Source organism: Natrix helvetica (genome assembly GCF_964273705.1).
Source record: "Natrix helvetica genome assembly, chromosome: 2".
Taxonomy (NCBI): domain Eukaryota; kingdom Metazoa; phylum Chordata; class Lepidosauria; order Squamata; family Natricidae; genus Natrix; species Natrix helvetica.
Window position 1 is genome coordinate 245,113,119 of NC_138552.1, and position 27,141 is coordinate 245,140,259.

The 27,141-nt window shown below is 39.3% G+C and overlaps 1 protein-coding gene across 3 annotated transcripts in view; it reads right to left on the reverse strand.

The window, feature by feature from the left end:
* Window positions 1-27,141, reverse strand: part of RPS6KC1 (ribosomal protein S6 kinase C1) — a 118,904-nt gene that overhangs the window by 17,330 nt on the left and 74,433 nt on the right. For all 3 annotated transcript variants that reach the window (XM_081944165.1, XM_081944167.1, XM_081944166.1), the window contains 4 exons: window positions 23,407-23,454; window positions 21,624-21,756; window positions 11,407-12,945; window positions 11,046-11,135 (listed from right to left, as the gene is read on the reverse strand). In XM_081944165.1, coding sequence (XP_081800291.1) covers window positions 11,046-11,135; window positions 11,407-12,945; window positions 21,624-21,756; window positions 23,407-23,454 — 1,810 coding nt within the window. The remainder of the gene's footprint in view (window positions 1-11,045; window positions 11,136-11,406; window positions 12,946-21,623; window positions 21,757-23,406; window positions 23,455-27,141) is intronic.

Genomic DNA, 27,141 nt, shown 5'->3' on the forward strand with positions numbered 1-27,141 from the left:
GAACTGGTAGTAAAAAAATTGGCAACCCACCACTGTCGTACATATACACACATACACATACACACACACGCACACACACGCACACAGAGTTTTGTGTAGTAGTTAAAGTACTGGCCCAGAACCCAAGAGACTGAGAGTTCTAGTCCCATTTTAAGCATGATGGCTTGCTGGGTAACTTGCTGGGCCAGGCATTCTCTTTTAGTCCAACCCATTTCACAGAGTTGTTGTTATGAGGAAAATAGGAAAAAGTACTGGTATTATATATGCTCATCATATTGACTTACATATAAAGTTGGGATAAAAATCTAATAAATAAATAAAATATCAAGTCAGAAGAATAGACTGTCCTGCTCAACATTGTCCACTAACTGACAATACATCTTAAGCCAGGGGTGTCCAAACTTGGGAACTTTAAGAATTGTGGACTTCAACTCCCAGAATTCCCCAGCCAGCATGGCTGGCTGGGGAAGTCTGGGAGTTGAAGTCCACAAGTCTTAAAGTTCCCAAGTTTGGACACCCCTGGCTTAAGCATTCCAAGCATGTATTTTTCCCAGCCACATCAGAAAGATCAGGAGCCCAACTCGCAGAATATGCATTTAGCCACTGAACAATAATTCTTTCTTAACTAATTCTCAATCTTCTCCTTATGAAAGAATCCTATTTATACGATATATCAGTTCTTATACTCTGATGATATATCTACGGCATAATCAATTCCCCTTTACAAGAAAGTTTCACTGAGAAAAAGCTACATGCAAATGTGTAGCTACACAAATCTATACAAAATACGTACCAACTCAAACAAATCTTTCATCACATCTAGAACAATCTCCCTGTTAATTTAGTTCCGGGATTTAAATCTTCTCTAACTTTTTTTTGTCAGAAAAGATGGACACTGATCATTAATATAAATGTTAAAACTAAGGAAAGCCATTCTTCTTCAGAATCCCTGCTAACAAAAAATGGTTTCTGCCTGTCAATCTAACCTCTTTATTAAAATGATATTTCCATTCTAATATTTTTGTGGACAAGCATGTATATGTGCAAGAATACTAATTCAAACAACACCTAAGTTCGTGCACTGCCAACTTTCTCCACTTTTCTTCAAAACCAAAGTTATAATAACAGAGGCAACACTTTTCATGCTATTGTGAACTCGTCATTGTCACAAAACTATCTGCAGTTTGAGATATCAGAAAACTGTCCTGGCTCTGAAAAAAAGCCACTGAGTAATGTTTTTGCTTTGTTTCACTCATGAGAATCAGACTGGATATTAAGATAAATTAACACAAGCCTTTACGGATCTCATTATTAGGATTTCCTCTTTTTCTCTGTCTACAATCCTAATACTTTAGCTTACTGCTCTATCATACTAAAATTGTCATAAAGCATTTATCACAACACTGTTTAAACTGTCTCAACAAACCATGTTTCTTAAAGCTTCTTTTTCTTTCTGAATTGGACAAAATATGTGGCACAAAAAAGCCATGGAAAGATACATGATCAGCATTACAAGACAAGATAGAAAGATGGACATGCCCATGGATTAGAGAACAAATGAAAGTATATGTTATCACGAAGAGAGTAAAAGAATTGAAATGGAAATGGGCTGGTCACATGGCAAGAAGAACTGATGGCAGGTGGACCAAGACAGTCATAGAATGGATTCCACTTAATAAAAAGTGTCCACAAAAGAAGGATCATGTCCACTAAAACATGACGGATTGATGACATCAGCAAGTGTTGCGGGCACAATTAGCAAAAGAAAGCTCAGAACTGTATTGGTTGTAAACATTCAGAAGAGGCTTTCATCCTGCAGTTGATAGGACAATGGCTAAAATGATGATGATGATGATTCTTTTTAACAGCTACAGTAGTTCTAACCATTAAAGCTACCTCCGTATTGGGTTTTCTTTAAAGAATCAAGGCAATATTTACACATTTCATTTAAAATAATATAAGCTTTAAGAAAATGGAAAGGTGTTTTTTTTCTTGTTAGCTACCTCCAAGACAAGGTTTAATCTTAAACTTTCTCTAAGCCATCTACTAATAAAGAGTGGACATGTTTTTTAGTTCCATCAAGTATGGTAAACAATCACTCCTAGTCTCGCTTCTTTCCAAATTATATGGACAAGGAACTAATTTTCTCCCATACACACCCAATATGTACATAGAATGATGTTTAGATCTCATGGTCTAATGGGAGAGATTCCTTTGAGAATTATGGGTGTCACTGACAAGTATAGGCTGAACTTTACTCTTGTTATCTTGGAGATAACCACAAGGGGTATTCTGCTGATCATATTTTTTTCAAACTTTTTCAAACAAAATCATTTGCTTATTCATTGAGAACATAAAGTAGATTACAACTCTGCATTCACAACTGATCTTTGGGGACTCCAAGTATCACAGAAAGCCCCAATGCCTTCACCAAGCTTCCTTATTCCTTATGATTATATTTTTATACAATGTCTTTTTCTCAGAAATATTCAAATGCACAAGCTGAAATAATGTGTGATAATGAGACAGGCAAGGCTGTTGCTCAACAGCAACAAGTCCTAAATATTTTTATCAAAATGTTCTTCAAGAGCTTTCAGAAAGCCAGAGGCTGATATTAGCAAGATGAATCAGTTTATAAACATAAGGGGTGAAAAATCATCTGATCTGAAAAAAACTATTCCACCATTCTGCATTTGTGGAAGCAAACTGCAGATATTCAAATTTTCTTCAATCAAATGGCAGGGGCAGGATGGGGGGGAAATCAGCTAGAACTGGAGATGTTTGATAATGACATTGGAAGACTTATGGTTAATTCGTGCAATTGTTTTTGCAGGCAGATCTCAGGTATCATGCAATCTGAAATGATTACATTGGAGATCCTAATCTAAAAGGATTAGCTGGCAGTTACAAAAGGCTTAAAACCCTGGACCATTCTGCCAACCGAAATAAACCAGAGTTGCATAACTGGTATCTTCCAGATTTAGCTTCCACGATCAATAGCACGGTATGGTTAAAGTTGTATTTTAAAACATTTATAGAGCACCAAGTAGCCTAATCTTTGAACAGATGACAGGGAATTAAATGGGTCAGAGCAGTAAACTCTACATTGAATGAAATTGTTCTATTAATCAATTCATATATTCCTTATGCGATTCTTACTTTCTGCAGTTTAAAAAGACATTATGGATAATTTTTTACACATTCTCTGTAATACCTACTTTATACTTTTCAGATTGTTTGTGAACTACCACGTATTACTTACATTTTCCTCATTTCAGCGGCAGTTATTCTTTAAACTCTAAGATCATAAATTTGGCAAGGGAAAAAATGTCCATAACAGAAGGTGATCATTTGAATTTCAAACTAAACCTTTCTTGCTTTCTCCTCAATTAGACCAAAACATGTTGATTTAAAAGATTTGTGTCTGTATGTTTCTTTTTTCAAATTTATTTTTAGACAGAATAATGGCCCCCCTGCTAGCTTGGCATTTGCTCAAAATTTTTGTCCCCGCAAATCAAATCTGTTGCTGGAATTTTTCCCTCTGCTTTCCCTGCTCCCCCTCCTCTCCCTTTCAAAATACCAAGGCACATTAACCAAAAGATAAAAAGGTTGGTTGCTGATATTACAAAGCGCAGGGCAGGTGGTTAATGTTTTTTTTAGCACAAATATCTGATAAGATTCCCAGGGGACGCTAGAAGCAAAAGGGTGTTTCAACAGAAGTGAAACATTTGCACCATGAATTGGGGATAACCTTATTTTTAATCTTTATCCTAAGATTTGTCTAGTAATTAAAAAAAAGAAAATGTTTTTAATGACATGAACAGACATTGAGAAATCTGGACATCTATTGGGCTATGAAATATTATGAACTGGTAAGAAATTTGCTATTTAGGAAGCAAATCAGAGTATCTATCCATCTATAGTACTGACTCTTAACTTTCAGATAGCAGTATCTTTCCTCGCTCTACTTCAAGTAGTTGGGAATTAAAATGTCCATGTGCAAAAAATGTGCTTCCCAATTTTATATTTGTGATAGTGGTTATTCTTCTACAGTATACAACCTCCAGTGGCATCCATCTCTTTAATTATTTGGGCCTAACTAGAGCTTCTGCCTCCTTCCTTTTTCCTCATCTCCTTTGTGCATTTGAATATTAATGGAAGAAAATGGCAGCCCCAATTGCACTTCATCCTTCCTGCTTTCTACTCCATATTTTGACCACTATTGCAAAGAATCTCTCAGCATCAAGAAGTTAAGAGCCCCATGAGATTCCATGTTTTAACAATTGCCTTCTTAACGGATTCACCAACTGTATTTATACATTTCTTCTTAGACATTCTGCTTCATTGGAACAGGTATATTTTGTTTTTAGTATATTGTACAGACTTTTTATATTTATTATTATTAGGGATTTTAAATATTATTATCATCATTCTCTGAATTCATGAATTCTGACCTTTGGGTGGGTTCCATGTTTTGGAAATAGAATGACAGTCATTTATATTTTCAATGTCCCACAGAACCTTTGGATTCTCCAAGAACTTGATTGGATTCTTTTGAGAGCCTAAGGACCCTTTTTCTTTACATTTCATTCAAAGACAGACAATTTTCTATCACAAGAACATTGTCTCTTCATCAGGAGTTCTGGGAACTTTTCTTTTAAACTAAGAGTTTCTGAAGCCTGGAAAAACCCGAATTGTATCACCTTAAAGTTTATGAAGTCACCTTCATTAGGAATCAAGGGAATAGCCTGATAAATGATAATACTAAAATACTCAGCAACTTGCACTGCTGAAAAAGCAGTTGAGTACAATTATAATTAATTATAACACAGCTTCTTCTTTATGTAGGGTTCTCTCATAATATAAGAAACTGCTAGCTGAGTCTGTTCATAGACAACAGTTAATGGTAGGTTGCCACCTACTGGCCAACTTTAAGAAATCTCCCTTGGCAAAAAGTTCCTTCAAAACCAAAGTAGACATTCTTGGGCAAATGTATGGTGGTGGTTGTTTCTGAGTAGCACGTGGCTCTATTCTGACAAGGGGAGAATTTGTTCTATTTGTCAGAAGATGATCTTACAAAGGTGTGTTTTTAGGATATAAAAAGGTAACAGTAAAAGTTCCCCTCACACATATGTGCTAGTCGTTCCCGACTCCAGGGGACGGTGCTCATCTCCGTTTCAAAGCCAAAGAGCCTGGGCTGTCCGAAGACCTCTCCGTGGTCATGTGGCTGGCATGACTAAATGCCAAAGATGCATAGAGCACTGTTACCTTCCCACCAAAGGTGGTCCCTATTTTTCTACTTGCATTTTTACATGCTCACTCCGTTATGTGGTGCTAGGAATTCAAACCGCCGAACTGCCGACCTTTCTGATCGACAAGCTCAGCATCTTAGCCACTGAGTTGGGAACGACTAGCACATATGTGCAACGGGAACCTTTACCTTTTAGGACATACAGTATATTTAAAATGAATTGGACTACAAGACTACATTAGTTTTCCCCTGCAGTTAGAAAAACAACTTATTTTCTTCAGAGTGTCATATTTTAAAAAATAGCATTAGGGACATGATAAAACAGAGCATCTAAGCATTGTACTCCATCACATAGATTTGGGGGGGAGGGTGACGACCAAGAACAACTAAGGAAAAAAACCCGCTTTGCTCAGGTATTTGCCTGTCTTTTAAGACTTTTGTTGTATTAAAGCAGGATCTCATGCCTTCTATTTTTTTTCTGTCTCCAATAATCTTTGGTCAGATGTTTTGAATGTTCTTAACATGACTATGTAGGGAATGAGCTTCCCAAATTTGTCCACATCTGATATTGGAAGATATACCTTATCTTGACACCAAGTGCCAATTTTAACTACATTCTACTTATCACCATTCATTTAGTGACCGTTCAAAGTTACAACAGTACTGAAAAAAGTGACTTACGACCGTTTTCACACTTATGATCGTTGCAACATCCCCCATGGTCACATGATCAAAATTTGGATCCTTGGCAACTGGTTCATATTCATGATGGTTGCAGTGTCCCAGGGTCACGTGATCCCCTTTTGCGACCTTCTGACAAGCAAAGTCAATGAGGAAGCCCGATTCACTTAACAACTGTGGCAAGGTGGGGCAAAACCTGCTTAACAACTGTCTTGCTTAGCAACATAAATGCGGGGCTCAACTGTAGTAATAAATCGAGGACTACCTATACTGTATCTAAAAGGAACAAATCAAGTGCTTTGCAAATGTCCAGTCTTTTTAAAAGATTCAAAAGATCTTTTCAATTGAAAGATTCATTTAAAATCCTGAAAACTTACTGGTAATCTTCTATCTTATTGTTTATCAAAAACAAAAGCAGAACCAGTTGTTGTGAAGAGGGTTATAACTGGGTTGGTATATTTTGTGTTCACGTAACTAGGGGCAAGGTCTTTCCTAACAACCTTTCCATTCTGCATAGTCTTGACAACGATAAGAGAAGCATATAGATCTGGCCTCTTTTCGTATATCCAATCAATGTATCATGGAAAATTGTGTGTCTTTGCAAAACAATACTTGGTTCCAATAGAAAAGTTCCTTGCTTGTTACAAATGAAAAATAACAGAAGCATCATTCTTTTTTTGGTGACCTTACTGGTTGCTTCATGCTCTTCTCTCTCTCTCTTTTTTTTTTTTTACTTGAAATTATCTGTCAGACCTGGATTACTGCAAACACCACGGAAAGATCCAGTACAATAGAGATCCTGATATAATCCAACCTTCCTCTAACTGCTGACCTTCGGGTGCGCTGAGGAATACTATATTGGGGAAAGCTGAAGCAGAATCTCTCCCCAAATTTGATTATTGCATCCCAGCATGATCATCCCAGCATGATCATTCTTACTGGTTTGCTACTTACATGATACCTGGATGCATAACTGCAATTAACTCCAGAAACTCTAAAATATGCCTATCTCTTCTTTAGTAAAACTTATGTTTTCCCATTCATATTTTGGACAATGGTTGTTTGGGAGGGATAAAATATGCAGGGTGACAAATATCATGATGTACATTTTCCTTTCCTATCCATTTAACATAAGAAAATGAATATACATTTTCTTATTCCTATAACATATGGACAGGGTGGTTGATCAGGTGGCAGCAGCAACCCAACATTGGCTGATAATACCTAAAAAGGGTCTGGCTTGAGTAATACCTGGAGACCACCAAGAAATTGCTGGGCTATAGAAAACTAGCCTGAAAATTCAAAAAAAGAAAAAATAGCAAATCCCTGCATTGGTGTCAGGAAAATAACGTTTTATTTGTTTGATTTCTTTAGCTGCCTATCTCAGCAAGAATTATTATACTACTTTCCTTGTCAGGAATTCAAATAGTGTTTCTCTAACCCAGCACAGGATTCTATCTTTTAAAGAGGATCTACAGGGAGACATCACTATTAGACTATGCTAAAGCAGTAGAGACTAGCAATAGATACAGGACTGCATCTTATGCCGCAACTATGAATAATCAGAGTAAATATTATTAGTCTTCTCCCTTATTATTTCAAAGTCCATCAGGTGAAATATACAGATTTACAAAGCTTTGGCTGATAGAACAGAGAAGTACACCTAGTTTAATAGCTCTTGATGCTACATCAGAGAGAGAGGACCTTATGAGACTCTAAATGTTTGTTGAGCTACTATACAATTCTCAGTATCCTCATCGTAGATCTTGTGGGTGGGGGTGGAAGTTGTAATTCAACAACATCTGAAAGTCACAGGCTTTCATCCCTATTCCACATCATTTTCACTTTGTCCAAAATTGCATGTAAGAGATTTATTGATTATGTCTTCTATAGCATGTGGTAAAATATTCCAAAATACATTAAAAAAATAGGATTTGGTGTGAAATCTACTAAACCTAAATATGCAATAACATATTCAGCTTTCTTGTAACATACTGTTTATCTAGAAAGTGACAGAGTATCTTCTCACCATTAATTTTAAGTTATATACTTGAAGATAGATAGATAGATAGATAGATAGATAGATAGATAGATAGATAGATAGATAGATAGATAGATAGATAGATGATAGATAGATAAAGGTGTAATAATACACTGTAATATTTAAAATAATGAATATTACTTAAAATAATAAATATTTCCCCACCATTCCCCCAACCTCCATCTCAAAAATAGCATTCTTCTAGAGATTAAATTTATAGCAACATTTTTGGGATTAAGGAAAGCAGTTAAAACTTGTCTATTTCAACATTTCTCTAAGAGAGAAATGCATTTATATTCCTCCTCTGTCTGACTTCTTTAATTTATGGGATTTTAAGATTCTCAGAATCTTAATTGTTGCAGAATTGATTAATTTATATTGGATATTTTTCATCTTAAACAAATTACCTAAATTACGAATTTAGTGCTCTCACTCACCCAGAAACATACACACTGTTTAAAATATAGTTGGTTTTTTTTAAAAGATAAGCAGTAAAGTAAGAGGCAACAAATTAACATCAAATTCTACTAATTAGAGGACAAGGACAACAAAATTTTCATGTGTTCAGGCATATTTTGTAGTAACTTTTTTTTAAAAATGGCTAATGAGCTATAATTACATTTTATAGATTTTTAAATAAAGTACTGCATTGAAAATTTATAACATTTAAAAATCTGAACAACTGAAATATTCCAAGCTACAAATGAATTGCGAAGTGTGCAACTCAGTTTACAGAAGAATTCAAACAATTTGTTAAAAATAAAAGCAACTAAATTTTACTTATTCTTATTCATTGAATTACTTGATAAAATTTCACCAGAATTTTGTTAAGTCAATTAGGTTTCCCAGGGGAACCAAGGCCAACATCCAGATCTAGATCATCCAAATAATGATGAGTTCTCAACAAGAGAAAGTAGTCCTTCAGTCTCTCTAGACTCAAAACACTTAAGATTTCAAAATAAAATTGTCTTGATCTTGGGAGTGAACAAGGAGCCAATAGAGAATATGGCTCCAGCAAAATTATTTAGCAAGGGTATGTCAACAGAGGATTTGTGGACAACAGTCTCAAGATGTCCTCTAAAAATGTTCCTGCTTGAAGTAATTATAAAAAAATATAATAGATTATATTTTTATAAAAAAATATAATAGATCTTACTCATAAATTTTCTCAGAAACAAGCATTTAAATTTTATGATGCAGCAAATAAACACCCCACTTAACTGTTCAAAGGTTACAGTACTGCCAAGAAGCTTCCAAGAGTAGGTTTGCCTTCAGACAGAATATAGACTATTCCACAACTGGGGACTTGTACCTCTCCCGGGAAAAAGATCTATTCTCAGTAAAATTGGGGCTTTGATGACACTTTATGAATAAAACTTTCTCTGCACAAAGAAAAATAGCTTTTCAGATAGTTTTTTATAAAAAGACAGCTTTTTGTACTGGGGTACAATTACCTGTGTGAGATTATTCCAGCCTTCTACAATCTAAAACAATACAATGTAAGAGACAGATTAACAATCCTAATCAAAACTAGGACTTTGATACCACAGTGGGTGCTTCCATAATATCATCATAAATTTTAAAAAATACTTCGAAACAGCACTAGTCCTTTGAAGCCTAAATGATTTATAGTTATATTCTCTTTATCCTGGGTTTGGTCCAGGCTAAACTGTTGCACCTCATTTCTTCTGAAAATTTTATGTGAAATCACTATATGTGATGTCATTCTTTTGAGTCAAAACAAGTGGCAACATCTCAGTGGCCTTAACTAAATCAAAAACAAGATAATTGGATCTAAATTGTGTTCGGACTAGGTGACCACAAAGGAATCATAGGGTTATAGATTAAACTAGAAAGCTTTTTTTTTTAAATGATCAACCACTTTGGCCTTGTTACCAAGAAACATGAATATGTCCATGTAGTCTCCAGGAATCACATTCAATCTGAGGGATACATTATCTATTTTTTCTTGTAATCTGTTTTGGTCAGACACTTTTATTTCATATAATCTTAATTCCAGTTACTAACATTAAAGCTAATCCAAAATATGTTACTTATGCATCGCTTGCTGGGACACCCATTTTTTTTTGTCCATAGTCAGTATTTATATCCATAGTAGATTTATAGCTACAGTTAGATTAAAATTTACTGAATTATTTTCCTGGGGAAGATACCATAATATGTACATGCAAAGGAAAACCTGTTCAAAATGTGATATATTTAACTCCTCTTCATTTCAACAATAAGTTTCAAGAACTCTCCATATTTAACCAGATTTCATAAATCTTTAGGCATATCTATTACATATAACTTTATTCATTCATTTTTCAAATTAAAACTTTGACAGTGAATTATTTTAAACCAGTGTTTCTCAACCTTAGAACTTTAAGAAGTCAACACTACAACTCTCAAAATTACCCCGCTAGCATGGCTGGCTGGAGAATTCAGAATAACAGAGTTGGGAAGGGACCTTGGAGATCTTGAAGTCCAACCCGCTGCTCAAGCAGGAAACCCTACACCATTTCAGACAAACAGTTGTCCAATGTTTTCTTTAAAATAATCAGTGTTGGAGCACCCACAACTTCTGGAGGGAACTCATTTCACTGATTAATTGCTCTGTCAGCAAATTTCTCCTTAGTTCTAGATTGGTTCTCTCATTAGTTTCCATCCACTGTTTCTTGTCCTGCTTTACGTGCTTTGGAGAATAGATTGACCCCCCTCTTCATGCTACTCCTAGTCCTTCTTTTCATTAAAGTAGACATACCCAATTCCTGCAACTGTTTTTCATATGTTTAGAATATCATATTCCAAAATACACACACACACACACAGAGTGTGTGTGTGTGTGTGTGTGTGTACATTATGTATGTATGTATGTATGTATGTATGTATGTATGTATGTATGTATGTATGTATGTATGTAAGTATGTATGTATGTAAAAGTGTTAGCAGATGCTGAACATTTTATATTACCAAGAACAGAGAACGGATGGAATGGGATGAAAGTTCCGTGAGAAAATGAAAGCTGCTAATCTGTTTTCCAAGTGAAACATTTGAGGTGATTGCTCTAACCTGGGGCACAGTACATTCTCTCTATGGCATCGTTGTCACAGGAATCTTCAACCTCACTCCACCTGCTAAAATACGTTAGCTGAATGTGTCCTAAAAACAAAACGACAGGAGAAATCAAAACATTTTTCCCTTCCATTTTATGCAGAAGTGAACTGTAATTACTCCTTTTGTAGCTAAAAACAGTATCATTAAGAATAATGGCATCATTAAGTACTAGAAGCTATTACTGGGGGTGAATTTGCTGCACTGATAATGAAGCTCTAGACAGGAAATGAAGATACTAATTACAAGATAAAACGCCTTCTCAGTTAATTGGGAGCAACAGCGAATAAAAAGAAATGCATTTGCAAAAGTTCCTGACCTCGATCATTCAATAAGATGTTGTTTGGGTTCAAATCACGGCACACAATTCCTTCTCGATGCAAGGCATCAAGGGCTACCACCATTTCAGCTGCCCATCTTTGAACACAGCCTTCAGGGAGGTAAAATCTGGAGGTTACTGCTAATCTCTCATCCAAGTCTTGGAAAAAATGATGTATTTCATTCTCTCCTCTGCTCCTCACATCCAACTCTTCGCTTTCTGCTTTGCGTGACAAAGAGGGGGCTGTTCCCTCTTTACAGTTTTCTTCAGGGTGATCAGAAAACAGCAACACAGCTTCACTGTCCACATCTAAGCTGTCTTCCGTGACAACCACTTGTGCACTGGCAACCATGGCAATGTCCTTTATGCTGAAGATATCTAATGATGACGATGTTGCTTCTCTGAGTCCTTGAAAGGCCATCCTGTCCTCAAAACCAACTGAGTCACTAGCAGCTGTATGGAATGTCCTAGCTGTTTCCTGATTTTCTTTACATAGTCCTTGTGATTTTTCTTCCTTCAGATGCTCTACCTTTTGCTCAAGCACTCTGCTTTGTTCTGCACTGTTATTCAATTGCAAGACATCGGGGGCTTCCAAAAGTTTGCTTTCCAAAATGTCTCCATTCTGTTCCACCAGTTTTGTTGGTCTGTCCACTGGAGCTTCTTTCATTTGCTCCATAATGCCTGGCAGGTTGACCAAAAGGTCAGGTCTTCCTTCTTCGATACTACCAACCTCATCAAAGGCTACGTCCTTAAATGATATCACAGGCACAGAGTCATTAGAACCCCTGCTGATAGTATCCTGAGATGCAAAGCCTAATTTGTTTTCAATGACTTCAAGGCTCTCGTCCTGATCTAAGGTAGGAAAAAATGGCTTGAAAGATTCTGATTTCAAGTTATGAAGTTTATCTCCAAAATCAAAACCCAGAAGTTCACTGGTGCTATCTTTGCTATCAATTCTGAAAAGTTCCATGGGGCTGTTCTTGGATTTGTTTAATGATTCTGATATCATAGTAGGATTGGCAGTTTCTGGATCCACATCGTCAGCAAACTCTTTTATTTCCTGACATGTGAATGCAGATTCCAAGTTCCCAGTAGCAACTTCACCTTCAGCTTGGAGGACTCTTTGCTCTTTTGTAATGAGAACATTATCATCTGGTTTCAGGAGAGGTTCCTCATCTAATGAACCAGGATCAATTTTTTCTTGACTATATTCGTTGCATAATGTTAGATAACTTGTGGTACATTCCTCTTCTGAACTAGACCCAGAATCAATCCACTTAAGAGAACTTTCCTGATCTTCTTGGTTACTACTACCGTCTTGAGAACTTGGAGTAAGACTGGTCTGCAGTGGTAAAACCTTTAATACATTGTCCCCATTACTTCTTCTTGAGCCAAGACTACTGCTGATATCCTGAGGACTAGGACTTGCCTGATGCAAATGTACTTTGGTACAGCTGGATTTTCTGGATTTAGGGGCTTCAAAGCTTTCTTCAGGACTCCTATTCAGGAATTTACTAATGTAAGACCAAAGTTTGCCTCCTGTAAGAAAAAACAGAGTAACCAAAGTTAATTGCATTTCATTAATGCCTAACTATGGCAGATGGTGAAAATATATGTAAGTATTAACATTAGTAGAAGATGCTACCCACTTATCTTCTAACAGAATACAATTAGGTGCCAGCATTACAATACCACTGATCAGATATTTCTGCATTTTTAGACCACCCATCCAACAGCAGAGTGATATTTAAACATTCTAAATGGTTTGCAATGAAAGTAACAGAAGAACCGGGAGGCAGGAGGGGAGTCATGAAATAACACAAACTATGCATTTTACATCTACCAAGTTGAAAAGTGTTCAGAATGCCCAAATCGAGATCTGAAAATCAAAGTTGAAAGATTATAGCATAATCTAGCCATGGTGGTTCCAGTGGTTATCACTTTGCCATACCAAAAAGGCTTGGGCAGCACTTATTATGCAGTTACAACCTCCTAAGTTCTTAAGAAGAACTTGACAAATATAAAGGCCAACATCTGCTAAAGAATAGGCAGCTCTTATTTCACATTCTTGTTTATATAGTAATGATACAGCAATAGAAAATCAAGAAGATAAAATAATCTGAGATTTTGGAATTCAAAAAACAAAACAAAATAAGGATCTGCCACATAACACCCCAGACTTAACAACTGTTGAAAAGACAAAAAGGTCTGGATAGTGGATGTGGCAACACCTGGAGGCAGCCCAGTAGAAGAGCGGGAAAATGAAGAAAATCACAAAATATAAACCTTGCAAATAGACATAGAATGACTATGGCAAAAAAGTAAAGATAGTGCCAATAGTAATAGATGCCTTGGGTGCAATCTCAAAACTGTTTTGAGATTGCACCCAAGGCATCTATTACTATTGGCACTATATTACTTGAAGATCATCAGCATTGACGAAATTACCATCAGTCAATTGCAAAAGGCAGCTTTACTTGGAACAGCTTACATCCTGCAGTGATACCTTTAACACCTTCAGACAACAACATCTGCCTATCCCAGGTTCTTGGAAAGGACTGGATAGGTGGATAAAAATGCCAAATCCAGTCTGAATATCTGGATGACTATGCAATAAACCATAATAATAGTTTTGTAGGGAGTTTGCTGCTTTTTTCCCTCTCTAGCCCTCCCCCCAGTTATAAAAAGAAAAATAATCCTCCATTGGGATACCAGTTTCAATCCCCTCATCTCTGTATCACATTCACATATATGCTCCATGGCAGGAAGAACATCCATAGCCAATAAAGATCACTAAATATAGTTTATCAATCACATTGCTGCAAATACCTGTCAATACCTTGAGGCCATAGGTCAGCTGACCATCACCTCAATTTAGATCTACCATATATTTTAAGTAAACTATGAGCTTGAAGTGGAACTCAAATGGAAGCCAATAGGAGCTTTGTGTGTTGCTAATAAATTATTGAAATTTAAAATGTGACATTTATTTAAATTTATTGACCACCCAACTCTAATGCATTCTGGATAGCATAAAAAACTTTTTAAACCCCATAGAAATGGCTAAAAGCATTAAACTAGAGACGAACTCCATTTCATCTGAATTTCTTTCCGCTCACAGATGCGGACACACATATTTATCAAATAGATTTTAAGCAGCTAAGACATAAGAAGAGCTAACTGGATAAGACCTAAGGTCCATAAAATTTGGACTGTGCTTTTACATACGGAATGAGCCTAAAATGGTGGAGGTTGCATTTAAAACCAAGCTCTTCTGGAATTCTTATGGTACAATAATAAAAAAGCCTTAACATCGCCGTAATTGTCATGTAGCTCAGTGTTATCTATTACAGCTGGCTATGGTTCGCTAGCTTTTCAAAACAGATTTTTCTTATTACCTGCTAGTTTTTACTGGAAATGTTAAAGCTTTTCATTGGAAATGCTAGGGCTTAAAGCTAGGGCCATCAGAATGTAAAATGTGTTTACAATTCAGCTATGAGATTTACACCAATAGATAACAAAGTTCTACCTGCAGTTACATCTGTTTTTATCCACCTGTTGTTTATTCTGGCCTTTTGTTTCCATACTCCCATTTTTAAAATAGCAATTTTTTTTACTGTCCCACCCAACCTAAAATTAGATTTTAAGTCCCTGGAGGTAAGGGAACTATGTTTAGTTCCACAAAGTGATTGTGCTTGATAAATTATTACCATTATAAATGTATTTCTACTGAGAATCACTTTGGTGTAGTGGTTAAGGTAACAGGCTAGAAACCATAATATCATGTATTCTAATCCAACCTTAGGTGTGAAGTCATCTCAATGATCTTGGGCCAGTCACTCTCTCTCTCAGCACTAGAAAGGAGGCTATAGCAAACCACTTTTTAAAATGCTGCCAGGAAAACTGCAGGAACTAGACCAGGCAATTGCCAGGAGTAAACACTGACTAGAAAGCACAAATATGTCAGTGGTGGGTTCTGGATTCCGTTCCAACCGGTACAGTTGGAACAGCCCCGGGGTTACCCACATGCATGCGCACGGCACACGCATGCGTTGTGGCATCAAATGACACTTCCACAAGCCTCCACGACGCTCAAGCTGCTCAGCGGAGTGTCGCGCAGGCGCTGTACATGCATTGCGCATGTGCGGAAGCGTCAAAGGCTTAAAGCACAGGTAAGGAGCGCGGGCAGGTGGATGGGCCCTCCAGAGCACCGTACCAGAACGGTACCCGATGCTCCGGACAGGATCCGGTGCACCCGTACCGGGGCTTACCGCCTGCAACCCACCACTGAAATATATATATGTACTGCCTATGTGTATAAAGAAATAGACCGTCTTCTATTACTAAGCTCCAAGTTTGAGATGCTTTCTGAAGTCTGCTATTATTTTATCAGCATCTCTCAAGTTTGAGAAGGTGTTCATACAACTATTTGCAAACATTCACATTGTAACTCAGGCCTGTCAAACTGGTGGCCCGCGAGCCCAATATGTCACGTGCAGGCCATGCCCACCCCAGCTCCGCAAAGGCAAAAAATATCATGATACATCACGATCAGCCTCTGACGCAATCAAGTTTGACACCCGTGTTTAACTAAAAGAAACATTCACTGGTATATGGTACATAGCTTGATATGAACCAGGGGTCCCCAATTCCCAGTCCACTGCTGGCCCATGGTTTGTTGGGAACCAGGCCATGCAAGCAGCGGGCAAGTGCATGAGATCGCGAAGTTGCATTTGTGTAAGCAGCACATGCACAAAACAATTCCCCCCTCCCCCGTTGCCGCCACCACCAGTCCATAGAGCTGGAAAGGTTGGGGACCGCTGATGTAAACCACAAATAATCCTTTGAATAATCATCAAAATGCAATTATTCTTTCATGTATGTATGCACAGAATAGCAATAAAATGCAAATATGCAAAGAAATGTTTTTTCATCGTTGTACATATTGAAAGGGGGAATCAACAATGCTATTCTTTTTTTTTCCCCAAAAACTCCAATTTAGGTCACAAAGGAGCAATATTTCCATCTGGGTATATCATTAGGTCTTTATAAATGACACACTAATAATCTTTTTCATCTTATGCTGCTGTAGCTAAGACTGAGTAAATGCATTAGCCAATGTATTTGATTATTGGCCATCCATTACCATGTAAAATTACCCATATTTAGAGAGGGGGAAATCAATTGATTCAAAGAAGTTTCCATAAGTCTTACCTTTCAAATATTTGTATTCTTTTACAATAAAATTTCTAACAAGAATCAGTTTGAGGCATGCTTCTTTCCATGTGGTCTTAGCTTCCTTTATTTAATTTCAACATCACAACTCATCTGTGAAGATTACCAATTTGATTTCTATTTACAAATGAAAAACTGAGGCTGACACTTCTTGGCATGTTCATCCTCCAAACCCTGGATCTTAATCTAGTATTGTTTGGCGACATACATGAGGTCTCAGGTATGCAAAGCATGGGATATTCCAACCCATGAGTAAGAAGGGTGGGTGGGTGGGCAACTAATTGCTAGAGTTGAGCTTCAGTCAAACTGCCATCATGATGGGCAGGGCCAAGGGGTAGAGATGTGACATTCTGGGAAGCAACAGCAGCCTATCAGCAGTTTTCCAGCTGGTGGCCCTTTGCCTAAGGATCAGCCAGTCGCATCCACAGAGATGGGGCAGGATCTGGCTTTTTACAAAATGTTTGGCAGCACCTGATCTAAAGTATTCGCTGTCCCTCCCACGTTATGTCATCTTCAACTTTCTAAGCATCCCAACCAGAGATGGGTTCCTACTGGTTCGGACCGATTTGGCTGAACCGGTAGTGATTTGGAACCAGCAGTGGCCCAGACCTGCCACACCCCCTAACCAGTTCTCCTACGGGGCCACCTTCTTAATTTTCGGTTCTAAACATGTGCAGAACAATTATAATTGCACATAGTTATTTCTTGTTTAACATTTTGTGCATGCGCAGACCTATTTTGTGCAATTGTACACATGCACAGAGTGTGTGTCTGGTGTGCGCATGCGCGAGGCAAGCACACACGAGCAAAACTTTTGCACGCACCGAACCGGCAGTAATGCCGGGAGCAACCCACCCCTGAACCCAACTCTTTCATTCAAATTATTGATGAAAACATGGAATGGCCCAGGGCCATATGTCCAACATGATGCATAAGAGAAATTTGACGGACCCACAGAGCATGTGATGTAACATTTGGCACGCCAAAACAAATTTGGCCAAATTATGATGGAAGTAAACCATTGCTTCAACAATTTTGGGGTTGGGAAAGTGGGCAAACTTTTGTGGACATTGTAGGTTATAAGAATAGGGGAATGACAAAGCACTTTTTAATGACTGCGAGGAAATTTGAGGTTAGTACTATTGGTGGCAGCTTTTTGATAGAACAGCTGTGTGAAGCCTATGTAGAGGTTTAACATACTTACTGTACTGTTTATGTTTAAATGACCTTGCTGCCACGTTTTAGTGACATAATCTGGGGTGCCTTCTGGGAACCACAGAAAAGAAGTTGGGCTACCTTTCCTGACTCAGAATTTGACTCACAATTTCAATACTAAAGAATTATAGCATTGACAAAATTAGAATAAGGAATAGTTCTCTGTTTCCTGCTCTTAGGGCAACATATGATCATTAAGGCTCAGGGAGGAGGGCTACCAAACATTGCTACTATAGAATTAGTGTTCATTAACAGGAAACATCATCATTTCGAAGTTTCTTGTGCGCTTTCCAGATGAATATGAATTCCAACACATTTATGCTGAAAAAGATTTGACACTTCCCAGCAGCCACTCAAGTTTAAATTTGATCTCCATCAAAATCTTCTTTCGTGTCCCTCAAGACTCTCTTTGAAGCATCTGTTTTTACCATTTCTGGCACTGATGCCACTAAGTAGTAGTGAAACTTCAACATGTCTTGCCAAGTGCTTTGTGACAAAACTAACAGATGCTTTATGAATGTTCTCACCTTTAACAAATCATTTACTACATTGTAATGTGGAAGAGGCTTGTACTGGATTAAGTGCTAATGCTTGGGAAAAAAGAGGAGAACTTTTCATTACTGATTCTTATTTTCAACGGAGGCGTTAACCTTTTAGATCTTATAAATCCTACTTAATATTTAGATTGAACAGATACTTTTTGCAATTGTGGAAAGACTGAGGGATGGATGAAAGTAGAAGGAATTAATCTACAGTTATTTGACATGTAATTGGAGTTTCTCCATCTCCTACCCATATACAATTTTTTCCAGATGGTAATTCTGTGGGGCGGTAAAGCTCACCATGGTAAGTTGGCACCTTAAAAATTTAATTATTGGCTTTAGTTGCAGTGACCTAAGTAACATCACTTTACTGGCATGCTAGTGCCAAAGAACAGGCAAGTTCCATCCTAATTGGGCCACTATGAATTTCAAACAAATTCATTTTTAAAAATAAAAGGCAACAGGAAGCAACAGCCTCTCAAAAACGTCTGAGATGACTGGAGGCTGTCAAATTCTGAGAATCTGCCATCAACTCACCACTGTATTTACATTAGATGGCTACTGAGTGAGTCAACTGGTACCATGTAAACATAGTTCCCAAAATTAGAAATAGCACTAGAGATCACTCCAGAAGCTATTACTAGCCAAAACTAGGATTCATTCCATTCATGGTGATTTTTTTTAACATGTGACTGTACACAGGCAAAGGAGTTGTGGTTTTTTGCCTGTAGGTAAATCATGTTTATATGACCCAGGCCAAGGAATTTGTCTCAATATTCCCACTGAGCCCAAATAGGTACATTATTCTTACAAAGTAACTATTGTTTTGTTAAAAAAGGTAAAACAGCAGCCTTTGCAGGGAGGCATCGAAAAGAAATTGGTGAAAATGAATATGCTTCTCTCTTCGATTCATATTGTTTACTTCAGGGTAAGCAAGGCCCTGTTGGAGCATTTCTCACCTTTTCTTGAGAAACGAGTTAACTAAACTGGTTAACTAAAATCTGATTTGGCTAGTCTGAAACTCCACAATCGAAGTTCCATCTCTTTGAACATGCTTGCCATGTAGCTGTGTGACCCATAGGTCTCCCTGAAGAAAACAGTACCTTAGTGGATCATTCCTGCCCCTCATGTACAGACTGGATCTAAGGATTTAGCAATATGCATTCACAGATTCCAGCGGAGTTTCTGCCTGACACATACAGAAGCCATGCAAACATCCTTTACCATTTGGATCAGGACCGCTGCAGCCAGACAGGCTCCTTTTTAAAGACAATTTCCCTACAGTTATCACTTGTTCTAGGAGCATCGTATGGAATAATGATTTGAAGCAGAAAGGATTTGCAAACAGAATAAACAGACCAGCCTATCAGTGCATGGGATAAATATTTACCTCACTGTTTTATTCAAAAGGCACCTTAGGGAAAGGTTTGGCCTATGTAATGTAAAAGCTTTAGATCCAAAAGGGAAGGCAGCTGCTTTACTGAACAGTGGAGCTACAACAGCGGTTCTCAAATAGTGGGGCGCGCCCCCCTGGGGGGGCGCGAGGCTCCGTAAAAAGGGGCACGAAGGCTCCCTTTCCATCTGGGTGCAACGGCGGCGGCGTGGGCGAGGCATAATATATCCCACCTGGAAGTGGCAGCACTTCGGACTGTGGATTTTCATTGGAGCCGCGGGCTGGAGCTGTGCAAGAAGCCTGCTCGGGCGGGGGTGGGAGGGAGGGAAGCATGGCTGTCCCAGGCTTCCCTCCCTTCCCCCCCCCCAGCCCAAGCAGACTTTTTGCACAGCTCCAGCCCGCGGCTCTGATGAGTCTCTGAGCAGTCCCCAGCGCTGCCACTTCAAGCCGGGATATATTCTGCCATGCCCTCGGCGGCGTCTTTATGCAGGTAGCTCGCCTCCCCGCCAGCAGCTCCACCGCCAGCATTCCGTCTGGAAGCGGAAGCGCAACAGCCGCTGTTGGGGAAGGGACAAAGGGGCGGCAGTCGCCCGATCTTGCCACCGCCACCCCTTCGCCCCTGGTAACTGTTCCAGCATCCCAGCTGGAAGCAGCAGCACAACTGCGACTGTTGTGCTGCTGCTTCCAGCTGGGATGCTGGAGGAGCTGCTGGCAGGGAGGGAGGGAAGAAAGGGAGGAGGGAGTAAGGATAGACAAGCAAGAGGGAAAGAGGAAAGAAGGCAAGCAGGCAGGAAGGAGGCAGAAGGAAGGAGGGAAGAATGGAACTGGAAGGGAGGCAGGGAAGGAGGGAGGGAGAAAGGAAGGATAGGAGGATAGGGAAAGAGGAAAGAAGGCAGGCAGGCAGGGGGAAAGAGGAAGGAGGGAACTGGAAGGGAGGGTGGAAGGAAGGATAGACAAGCAAGAGGGAAAGAGGAAAGAAGGCAAGCAGGCAGGAAGGAGGCAGAAGGAAGGAGGGAAGAATGGAACTGGAAGGGAGGCAGGGAAGGAGGGAGGGAGAAAGGAAGGATAGGAGGATAGGGAAAGAGGAAAGAAGGCAGGCAGGCAGGGGGAAAGAGGAAGGAGGGAACTGGAAGGGAGGCAGGAAGGAAGGGAAGGAGGGTGGAAGGAAGGATAGACAAGCAAGAGGGAAAGAGGAAAGAAGGCAAGCAGGCAGGAAGGAGGCAGAAGGAAGGAGGGAAGAATGGAACTGGAAGGGAGGCAGGGAAGGAGGGAGGGAGAAAGGAAGGATAGGAGGATAGGGAAAGAGGAAAGAAGGCAGGCAGGCAGGGGGAAAGAGGAAGGAGGGAACTGGAAGGGAGGCAGGAAGGAAGGGAAGGAGGAAGGGAGGGTGGAAGGAAGGATAGACAAGTAAGAGGGAAAGAGGAAAGAAAGCATGTGACTACGGTGGGAGACGAGGAAAGACCGGTGTGCTATGTTATGCAGAGGTGTACTTATAACAATTTTATAGACAAATTATACTATTTACAGTTGCGCGGGGGGGGGGGGGGGCAAAATGTTTTCTTCTTCCTAGGGGGGGCATGACAGAAAATAATTGAGAAGCACTGAGCTACAAGAACTTTAATAGGATGTAAACTATAAAAAGCAATAATGTAGCATAATAAAGAGCACCCTTTGCCACAGTGTTCAAGACAATCCCCAAAATTTTGATTCAGAAGATGGGCTTCTAACATCTGGATAGCATCACCTGAAGAAGCTGAGGCTTTCTTTCTCCCCCTACCATCTCCCCTGCCTCGCCTCCCCTTCCCACAGCTCATCTGAATCCACAGACCAACCTTCTGCGTGATGCAGCACAAGGAAGACTGATTCCTCTGAGATGATGTACTTGTGCAAAGCCACCATGTTGGGTACACTGCGGGGGATGATGGTCTTTCTCTTCCTGCTGCACTCGCTACTTTTTCTTAGACCCTGACAGAGAACAGAAAGGTCAGTTGTACCCTCAGTTGCCTTTGGAGCATGCTGTGCTCTGTGCTTATCAACCAAACTAATCTATCCAAGTTACTCCAGGCTTCAGAGAAACCACTCATCTGCTGTTCTGTGCCCCTCAGTCCCCTGAGGCCCTGCTGATGGCATCTGGCGCACATCCAGAGAACAGAAGATGGCACAAAGCTGCCATTAAAATCAATTACATGGGTCAATGTTTTCATTAGAATCTCTCACAAACCAAGTCATCAGAATGACACTCAGTTATTTCTCTATGACCTTTTTCCCCCAGATATCTCTTGGGGGGGAGGGGCCGGGAGGGCAGGGGCCGTGCTTTAAGGGCGAAAGCAAACTGCTAAATCCATTCACATTCCTAAGGCAGTCTTGCCCCACCTTCAATTTGATGGACTCGAGTGTGCATACATTTCCATTGGGTCGAAGGGAAGATAGACTGGTAATGTGGTTTGTTTCCTGAAGGTGTTATAGATTTTTAAAGATGGCACACATTAAAAAAAAAAAACCTTATGGAAAAAAAAAGCACTGCAGATAAATAAAGTGTGGGTGAATTACCGAAGATCACAATTAGTTTTCACATGACCTCCAGCTATTGCTGGGGGAAAAAAACCCAGCCCTAATTCTCTTCATCTCTTGGCAATGTCAAGAGGAGGAATGTAATAAAACAAATGCAATAAAACAAAAATATGCATTACTACTATGCAAATGTTCCAGCTAACCCTCCGCTTTGTTTAGTGACCTAACCGTGCTCATTCAGCTTTATTAGATGATATTAGAAAATGGAGAAAGAGATGCGGGACTGGCATTCTCTCATCTCATACATTGTTTGTGGCTGGCCTTGTCATCTTCACGCCGCTTCCAAATTTGCAAATTAAACAAAGGCTTCTTCAAGTGGAAAAGTATTAGATGAATAGGAATAGAAAACTCTAAAGCAGTAGAGGCCCCAATATATTGGCAAAGGCATCATGAAGGGTGGAAGCTTTGTGATGTATTGTATTGTATTGTATTGTATTGTATTGTATTGTATTGTATTGTATTGTATTGTATTGTATATCCTATAGATGGGGAGTGATCTCCCTGATATTGTAGTACCACAACTTGTAGCAATCTCAGCCAACATGGCCAACAGTGAGGAATACTAAGAAAGCAAAATAAGGTCGGCTGGGGAAACAAAGGAAAACAACAGCTATATATAAAGCCCCATAAATGAGTACAGTAATGGCCCCTGAATTATCCTCTCCCATTCATTGTAAACATGAATCATGACAAACTAAGCACTACAAGTGCTGAGAGAGAGTGGAGAATTACTTTAATATCAATATTTACTACTTCCACTATTGAACTGACCTAGATATTTCAGTGAAGAAAATGTAAACTATGCCATGGGACACTGACTGTAACAACTCCCTTTCCTTTGATGGTCAAAGCAGAAATAAGTGTTGCCCATAGCAGAAACCATGTTAGTAGTTCTGTAGCCTGCCACTGAAGATTAACAAATAAAACACAAACTTCATAAACCTGACTGGTGACATTCTGCATTCTGGATTTTGTGGACAGAACTCTAAGCAGTGAGAAACAGGCATTGGCAAAGTGAATGATTTAGGAAAAATAACAACTTACCTTCAATATATATGTCTGTTGTGTCCTAGTATCCATTACAAGCAAAACCTAAATGGAAGAAGTAATTGAAATTAATCCAATGTCGGAATTTTAAGTTATAGGTATTAATATTTCCTAATGATTAGAAATATAAGTCTCTAAAATGGACTTGATGGGAGGAATATGCATAACAATTAATTTCTTTTTTATAAGATACAATAGCTTAATCAATGAATCAGTTAGATTGATTATTTAAAAGTAAATCAATAATATTATCAATTAAAATCTATCTCTAATTAGCAGAAGCATATTTTAAGCAGTTAATTATTGTGAATGAAATTCTGGGAGTTGAAGTCCACAAGTCTTAAAGTTCCCAAGTTTGGACACCCCTGACTTATAGGCATTAAAAATGGCAGGAGAAAAGGCATGGCCATCCTTGTAATCTCATACAATAGAACATTTGCTACGTTATTTAAGAACAAAAGGATGACATGAAAATAAGAGAGTTTTTTACTTTCAAAATTATTTTCACCTGCAAACGTATGCAGTTCCAAGAACAGTTCATTGACAAATCTTGTAAGCTTAGTAAATTTAGAAAAAACGCATGAAAGCCCTCAAAGTTTGCTATTGCTATTGCTATTCTTTGGACCCAGCTTACATACCGCACCAGAATTAAAGTTGTATGTATCATTCTGTAAGGCACAGCAAGCAGCCCTGAAGTTTCTTATACTGACCCACCTCATGTAGAACTTTTAAATGTAAACAAGATGCAGTGAGAGCTGTCAACTTACTTGTCTCTAGAACAGCTTGGATTAATATATGGCCAAAAGCTAACCATGCTTACTAGTCAAAATCCTGTCCCAGTGCCTGGAGTCTAATGGAGTCTGGCGGAGATGGAATAGTCTTAGATTCATTCTTAAAAAGACAATGAGCAAGTGGTAACCTCTAAGGTTCTTTGCACAGATATATCTCGTGCATTTATGCTCATTTATCTTTTGGGAAGACCTATTCATGGTCAATCGTACTTTAGAGACCTCTCATTTGAGCTACTACATGCAATATGCTCAACATGGGGCTTCCCTTTAAAACCATGTGGAAGCTTTAATTCATGGGTGTCCAACTTTTTGGCTTGCCTGGGCTGCATTGAGTAAAGATGAATCATTTGGAGCTGTATATAAAGCATGTATAATATAGCTAATGCACTGTATGTGAATCACACAATAGTGTTAAACATTTACGATCTTGTGGGGCTGCTGTCCAGGGCCGCATGCAGGCCAAGGGGCCATGGGATGCACACGCCTGCTTTAAATTGTCCTAAATGCAATAAGCAAGTTCTTCCATGGGTATATCTCATTTCATCCACTTGATACCTTTACTGCATGAGCTGTATTAGTTACTAGTTAGGTTTCAGATGTAATTCAGTGTGTTGATGCTCTCCTAGAGCAGTATTTTTTAACCTTGGCAACTTTCAGATATGTGTGAACTTCACTCCAAGAATTTGTGACTGGGAATTCTGTGAATTGAGATCCATGTACCTAGAAGTTGCTAAGGTTGAGAAATGTTGTCCTAAAGAACTCTTCCCATCTTGGGGCTAGACACTAGCAGGACTATGACTGTTTCTGCCTGTCTACTGAAATCTGCCAGGATCAGCAAGCTCCAGTTACATAAGCAAAGCAATGCCATCTTGCAGGACCTTGGAAAAGGGCTTTCCTTGAGTCTGTGCTTGCCCTCTAGAACAACATTCTTCCCCACCCACCCATAAAGCCCATATGATTCTGACCATGTGGACATTTAGGAAAGTTATTAAGATCTAGCTTTTATCAACAATCCCCATAAGAAGACATTTATAACCCTGCTGATGCGTATTGTTTGTATTATTGCTTCCCAATGTGGATGGTTTTTGTTTGCTATTTTAAACTGTTATTTTATCTTTACAAACCACTTAGTGTTTTTCTGGCAATTATGCCAGCATTGTTTTTCTTTTTAGCATTTGCCCTGCTTAGTTGTAGGCTCCACTTTGCCTACTTCACACAGTGAAGCCACCAAAGCACAATGCAAAAGGGTTTGTTCTGCAACTGCCTTATATGTTATCTCCTGAAGGACATACTGCATAGCTTGGGAACACTCTTAGCCTTGCATTTCTCCTCACACAGCAATTGTGTCATGCTTGGAACTGGGCAGCAGAAATAGCAGTTCTTACCTCAACCAGCCCAGCCAACATATGCATTTCTCATTTCTAATGTTCTGATTTAATTTAACACACACTGGGATAATGATAAGTGATTGATACTGCTCCCACAACGTATTTTAAATGGATCAATGACAAGGTTTGCTTACGTTTGGCTGCAACACCAAAAAGGGATATAATAACTCACTCAACTACTTCCAAAGGACTGTAGAGATTCTCAGTCATCCAGGTCATGGTTGTCCCAGAGGTGCTTTTTCAGGAGGTAACTAGACTTTCTTGTTTTTCTTTGAAGTTGTTTCGCTTCTCTTCCAAGAAGCTTCATCAGCTCTGAATGGGTGATGGGGAATGGAAGGGTTTGTACTCCTTGCAGACATCTGGTCATTTGCATCCTTTTAGAGGCTTGTTCAAGCACTTGCAGGTTTATCTGTATCCTCAGGATCTTCAAAGAAAAACAAGAGTCCAGTTGCCTCCTGAAAAAGCACCATTGGGACAACAAGGACCTGGATGCAGGGGTGAGTTCTAGCCAGCGTTACTGCCGGTTTGCTCGTGCACGCAATGCGCGCACTTGCACTGGATGCATGCTGTGCGCTCATGCGCAGTTCAATGGAAATTGTTCTGTGCATGCCCAGAACTCCAAAAAAAGATGGCGGCGGCGATCAGGGAACTGGTTTGGGGGCGTGGCCAGCCTGGGTCACTGCCAGTTCTGTGACCCAGGCCGGTATACCACTACCGGTTCGGCTAAACCAGGCCAAACCAGTAGGAACCCATCTCTGCCTGGATGACTGAGAATCTCTACAGACTTTAAGTTATGCAATTTGGTATGAACAGTCTTTGAGTAGTGTGGGAGTAGGAATGGCTTTCTAGAGAAAAATTGCAGACAACAGGAACCATTAGCACTACTCAGGTGTCCCTGAGGACACAGATAAGCTTGCAAGGCCTTCAACAATCCTCTAATTGACCAGCTGTCTGCAAGGAGTATAAACCCTTCTATTCCCCACCAGCCAGTCAGAGCCGAAGAAGCTCCTTGGGTGAGAAGTGAAACGTCTTCAAAGAAAAACAAGAAAGTCCAGTTGCCTCTGAAAAAGCACCTTTGGTACTTCCAAGGGATTAAATATAACCCAAACCAGAGCTTTATTACAGAATTCCCTCTGATGCCTGACAGCCCAGAACTACCGTAATCTCTAAAGTTAATATATGTGATTGGCAAAAATCCATTCAACCACTAGGTGGCAGCAAAAGAAATCAGTACAGTAAATAGTGAATTGAAGTTTTGTAGCCCAGATCTTGTATGCCTTGTTTCTTTCAAAACACTGCTTGGCTACAATGACCAAGCTGCTCCTAGGGCTGCCTGTATGTGAGCAAAGAGAAGAGCCTGCCATGCTGCTCTAGGAAGTAAGGTAAAAGATAAAGGTTCCCTTCACACATATGTGCTAGTCGTTCCCGATTCCAGAGGGCAGTGCTCATCTTCATTTCAAAGATAAAGAGCCAGCGCTGTCCGTGTTCATGTGGCCCGGATGATTAAATGCCGAAGGCACACGGAACGCTGTTACCTTCCCACCAAAGGTGGT